We start from the raw sequence: 5020 nt of genomic DNA, 5'->3' as shown, positions 1-5020 counted from the left end.
AGAATATAACAAGATCATGTAATGAAAAAGTGCATTCTTACCTCAAGAATTTATATAATTTCTACTTGATATAACAAATAAACATGACCTTTGTAACAAATTAGTCAGGATGAATTTACAGTCAATTTGCATTTCTAACAATTTATGGACCATTATTATGAAGTACACTGGCGTTCAAAAGTGCCCCATGATCCTTCAGAAATCATTTTAATATGCTGATTTACTGCTCAAGAAACATTTTTTATTATAATCAATGTTGAAAAAAGTTGTGCAGCTTAATATTTTTGTGTAAACTGATTTAAAAACATTCTTTGAATAGAAAGTTCAAAATAACAGCATTTATTGGAAGCAGAAATCTTTTGTAATATTTGAATTGTCTTATCGAACCCAAACTTGTTAACGTTTGTGTTACTTAAAAATAAAATGATTACTTTTCAATTTACCAAATATCTTGTAATGCAAAAAAAAAAATCAGTTAAATTTACATTAAAACTTTTACTATTTATTTGTCAATTTGAGATGTGATGTATATGTTATTGTTTAATGAATTGATTTCTTTAAGTGGCACCTGGTATGCCTGGTTTCACAGACAGGGCTTAGATAAAGCCGGGATTAAGCCTTAGTTGGACATTTAAGTAGCTTTTATAAACGTATCTTAGAACATTTCTGATGTGCATCTTGAGACAAAACAATGGCACTGACATATTTTAAGGTACATCAGTGCAAGTTGCCTTTAGTTAAAACAGCTCAAACATGCATTTTAGTCTGGGACTAGACTTAAACATTGTCTGCGAAACCAGGGGACAGTCTTCCACACATGCTTTTCTTGGGCAAACACTTATAGAAAACAATCACAAAGTTTGAGAATCCATCAACTAAGGATCAATGACCCAAATGTGTGGACTGTGGAGTGGGTTAAGGCACAGAGAGAGAGAGATAGAGAGAGAGAGCAGGGTTGTGATGAAAGCAGCTGATCCCGTCTGAATCCTCTTGGCTCGCTCCCTGTGGGTGCCCGCTGTACCCACTCTGGCAGCAGAGCAGGCTGGTGCTGTGGGCAACTCCTGCCAACTCTCAGCCTATTGAGAGGCAGTCTGACGGACACAAATGAGAACGACAGACTTGCTGCATCAACAGCAATCCACGGCCAACCCATTTCTGCTGCTGTGGACGGAATTAAACCATAAATACCCCCCGTACCCCTCCACTCACCCGACACACACTCACCTCCACACACACTCACACTCACACACACACTCGCGCTGAGAGAGAGAGAGAGAGAGAGAGTGGAGGGGTGAGAAGAACTGCTGAAGGTCACGGACAGGAGAAACAGGTAAAGCTGCATTTAAAGTCTTCTTTTCATATTATTGTCATAAAATCTGTCTCAGGTTTATTGTTTGAATATCTAATGAATTGTCCTAGAATTTATTATAGAAATGAGTATAAAAGAGGAGACAACTATTTTTTTCAGAGAGCAGGATTTATAGATTTTTCTTTATCAGAAACAGACAACTTTTTTAAAACAAGAAAGTGTCCAAAATCCTTTTTGACTTCATTTTCAAGATATATAGTTTCATAGTTTAAAACCTAACGCTTCTTTTTTCCCCTGATTTTTTTTTAATTAAAAGCATGCTTATGCCTCTTTTGGATGTTTTTCAGTCATTTTTCAATGTTTGCTAAACCTTGTACTACTTTGTTTAAAAAATGCCACTTGTTTTGATGTTTTATCATCTTAGTTTTGTTTTGTAAAGAACACTTTTGCAAACACAAATTCGTGCAATGAACATAATTATCCGTGTTTAATCGTGTTGCTTTTGGATGTTTTTCAGACATTTTTCAATGTTTGTTAAACTTCAGCTGTGTTAATTGCGAGAATTATTTTTTACCTATTTAATGTAGGAATTGTGCATTATAAAAATTATTGTTCTTATCAATTAGATTTTTTTTTGCATAAATAGAATATTTATGCATCTTTCTTCAAAATAAATGCCTCTCGTTTTGATATTTGATTTTTTCCCCGATATTATGCAATGCCATTCAGGTATTTCTAAGTGTATTCAGTGCTCATGCATATGCAGTGACTCAGAATGGTTCTTTCCGTGTTTTTGTGTGTTTGACAGGCAGAGATGTCGGATCAGCAGGGAGTCCCAGATCAGCAAGTTGCTGGGAAGAGCCAGGGAGGAGCAGGAGCAGTTTACAAGGTCCAATTATTCACATTTATACCGTTAATATTCACAAAGGATATTTTGCTCAGAAATTGCTCTTTTATATCTTATGAGACTTACTGGATTCTCAGTTATCATTATGTATCAACTTACATTATTGAGCTATCTCACATCATTTTAATTCAAAGAATTTGATGAGAAATATTTGAGTTTATATTGAGATCTCTAACTTTGTGATTGCACACCAATAATCGGGGATTATTGAGATCTCTTCTGACACACTAGAGGAGACATGAGATTAATTCTTGTGAAGAAAGCTCTGAGAAGCTGGACACTTAAGCAAACGTCTACGTTTAGTTTATATTTAATCTCATTGCTGCCTAGGAGAAACAATTGAGATGTTAAAGAGATCTCATTTGTGAGTTGTTTGTCCTACGAAAACTGTATCTGTTCCATTAGTTAACGTAAATGCTTTAACTAACATTAACTAACAATGAGCAATACATTTGTTACAGTATGTGTTATTAGCCTAATGTTGTTCCTGTTTATAAAGTGAACCTGATTATAAAGTGTTACCGATCTAATGCAGCGATGTCTGTTTTTAGAAAGATCTTCCCTGTAATGATGCAAATATTTAGGATTTGATCAGATCCGGGATCTATTGGTCAGCCCGCATACTCTAAAATATTGAACTGAGGCTATAAAAAAAGGCAAAAGTAGTTATTCACGAATAACAAATTCATTCATGAAACAAGAAAAGAGCCTAATTCTTCATTGAAATGATTGTGACAATTCGTATAAATGGTTTTACATTTAAATGCCGAAATCCAAACTTAAAATACTTAAATGTATTGAATTATCTTAACAGGTCTCACTGTATGAATTTGAGAACTTCCAAGGGAAAAAGTTGGAGCTGTCTGCAGAATGCAAGGACTTGATTGAGAAGAAATTGGATAAAGTTGGATCAATCATAGTTGAGTCCTGCCCGTGAGTACAGTACATGTTCTCTAATGTCTGTCTGAGCAACTCTGGCTCCAGAGATACACTTTCCTGCCAAGTTTCTGCTGCAATCCTGATCAAACTGATCCAGGTCTTCAGGATTGCTAGAAAGCCCCAGTCAGGGGAGTTTGATCAGGGAAAGTGGATCTCTTAAACCTCTAGTCCACCTGTTCTTAAAGATACAGGTCACAAAAAGAAAATGTGAAGAATTTTTACATGGTTCTTGAAAGCAAAAGTGTAAATATATGCCAATATTAAAAAAGTGGAAGAGAGGGTTTTCAGTGCACGTTCACAAGTTTCAGTCTGTTGTGCATGGAAATGATAGCATATGGATTCAGAAGGTATGATTATATCATACGACTCAATAATAAACTACTTATATCAGTCCTTTTCATGCAGTCCTCAGCAAACTTTCAACAAGACTGCAGGGTGACTTAAAATATCATTGTTATGTTTTAATTAAAATATAAAATTCAAATAATTTAAATATAAAATATATTATTATTATTTTTAATATAATTTGTATTATATTAATATTATAAATAATATATTAAAACAATCTAAAGGTGTAAAGTGAAATCATATTTTTTGCTATTACGTTTGTTTTTGTTTAGGAAATACAGTTCCTTAAAATTCTGGAATCACAAAATGAATTGTCATTAATTAACTTATCTAAATGGACAGTTTAAAGAACAAACTATAACCGGACAGTTTCTGAATATAATATATAGTTATTGTTCTGTTAATACTGCATTACATTACCACTGTTATAATTATATAGGCTATATTTTATTTGTCTACCTCTGGGTTATAATTGTTAGCTAAACTAAAAACATTTTCATTACTTGAAAAACAAAACATAAAAAAAACCTTTAAATTATTTTATTTAAGCCAGTTTCCAAGGCAATATTTCTCTAAAACAACAAAAAAATTGTACTAAATAACTACATTGCAAAAAAAAATAAAAATAATTGTTGTGTTTTTTTCAGTATAAATATCTAATCATTCTTAAATCAAGATACATTTACATGAGAAGCAAAATGACTTGTCTTGTTTAATGAAAAATGCATCAAAATTAAGTGAGTTTATTATTAAAAAAATTAAATGAATGCCAATGGGGTCAGAAAAATAATCCTGTTTTCCTTTTGAATTAAGTTTACTTTTCTGACCCCATATTTTTTCTTGTTTTCAGCTAAATCTGACTTAATTTTGAGACATTTTTCAGAAAACAAGACTTAATATCTCAAGTCATTTGGGTTCTCATGTAAATGTTGGTTTAGATATTTGCACTGGAAAACAATACAAAAATATAATTTTTAGCTGTGAAAAAAACTAAAACAGAATGAAAACTATATACTCTAGATATATAACGTACAACAAAATTACTAAGACTTTAACTCAAATTAAAATGAAAGCAGAAAAATTAAAATGATATCTAATTCAAAATATATAATATATCAATTATACTAAAACAACACTGGTTTACTTGCATGTCATGTGGTCAGCAAACTGTGAAGTGTGAACATGCGAGCGTGTCAACATTTATTAAAGGTGCTCTAAGCGATGTCGGGTGACGTCACTTCTTTTTGACGTTTAAAGTATTGAAACCCCGCCCCCAAACCCTTCTTATCGGTTATTGGCTGGAACAGTTTGTTATGTTTCGTGGTGCGGGTAAGCCCAGTTTGTTTTTGTTGCCGTTTGTGGAGCCTGGGGTGTCTGCAGAGACCGTGTTTTTTTACAGTGTGTTCAGGGGAGCGGCATCTAGCGGATTGTGAGGAGATGTTTGCTGTATGTGACAAAAAAATGTTTTGGCCTTAAAAACGCGTGACATCGCTTTGAGCACCTTTAAAAATCTACCT

At 33.2% G+C, this 5020-nt stretch overlaps 1 protein-coding gene across 1 annotated transcript in view; it reads left to right on the top strand.

Annotated features, from left to right (window-relative positions):
* Window positions 1–1998: 1998 nt before the first annotated feature.
* The window catches only part of crybb3 (crystallin, beta B3), a 7067-nt gene continuing 4045 nt past the window's right edge, over window positions 1999–5020 (top strand). Inside the window, exons 1-2 of the mRNA XM_077240560.1 lie at window positions 1999–2198; window positions 3031–3149. Coding sequence (XP_077096675.1) covers window positions 2124–2198; window positions 3031–3149 — 194 coding nt within the window. The 5' untranslated portion in view covers window positions 1999–2123. The remainder of the gene's footprint in view (window positions 2199–3030; window positions 3150–5020) is intronic.

The sequence above is a fragment of the Siphateles boraxobius genome, unplaced genomic scaffold (assembly GCF_051911475.1).
Source record: "Siphateles boraxobius isolate OS27281-9 unplaced genomic scaffold, OSU_SipBor_1 24, whole genome shotgun sequence".
NCBI lineage: Eukaryota > Metazoa > Chordata > Actinopteri > Cypriniformes > Leuciscidae > Siphateles > Siphateles boraxobius.
Note: the sequence above shows the minus strand (reverse complement) of the source record. Positions and strands in the feature narration are given on the sequence as shown.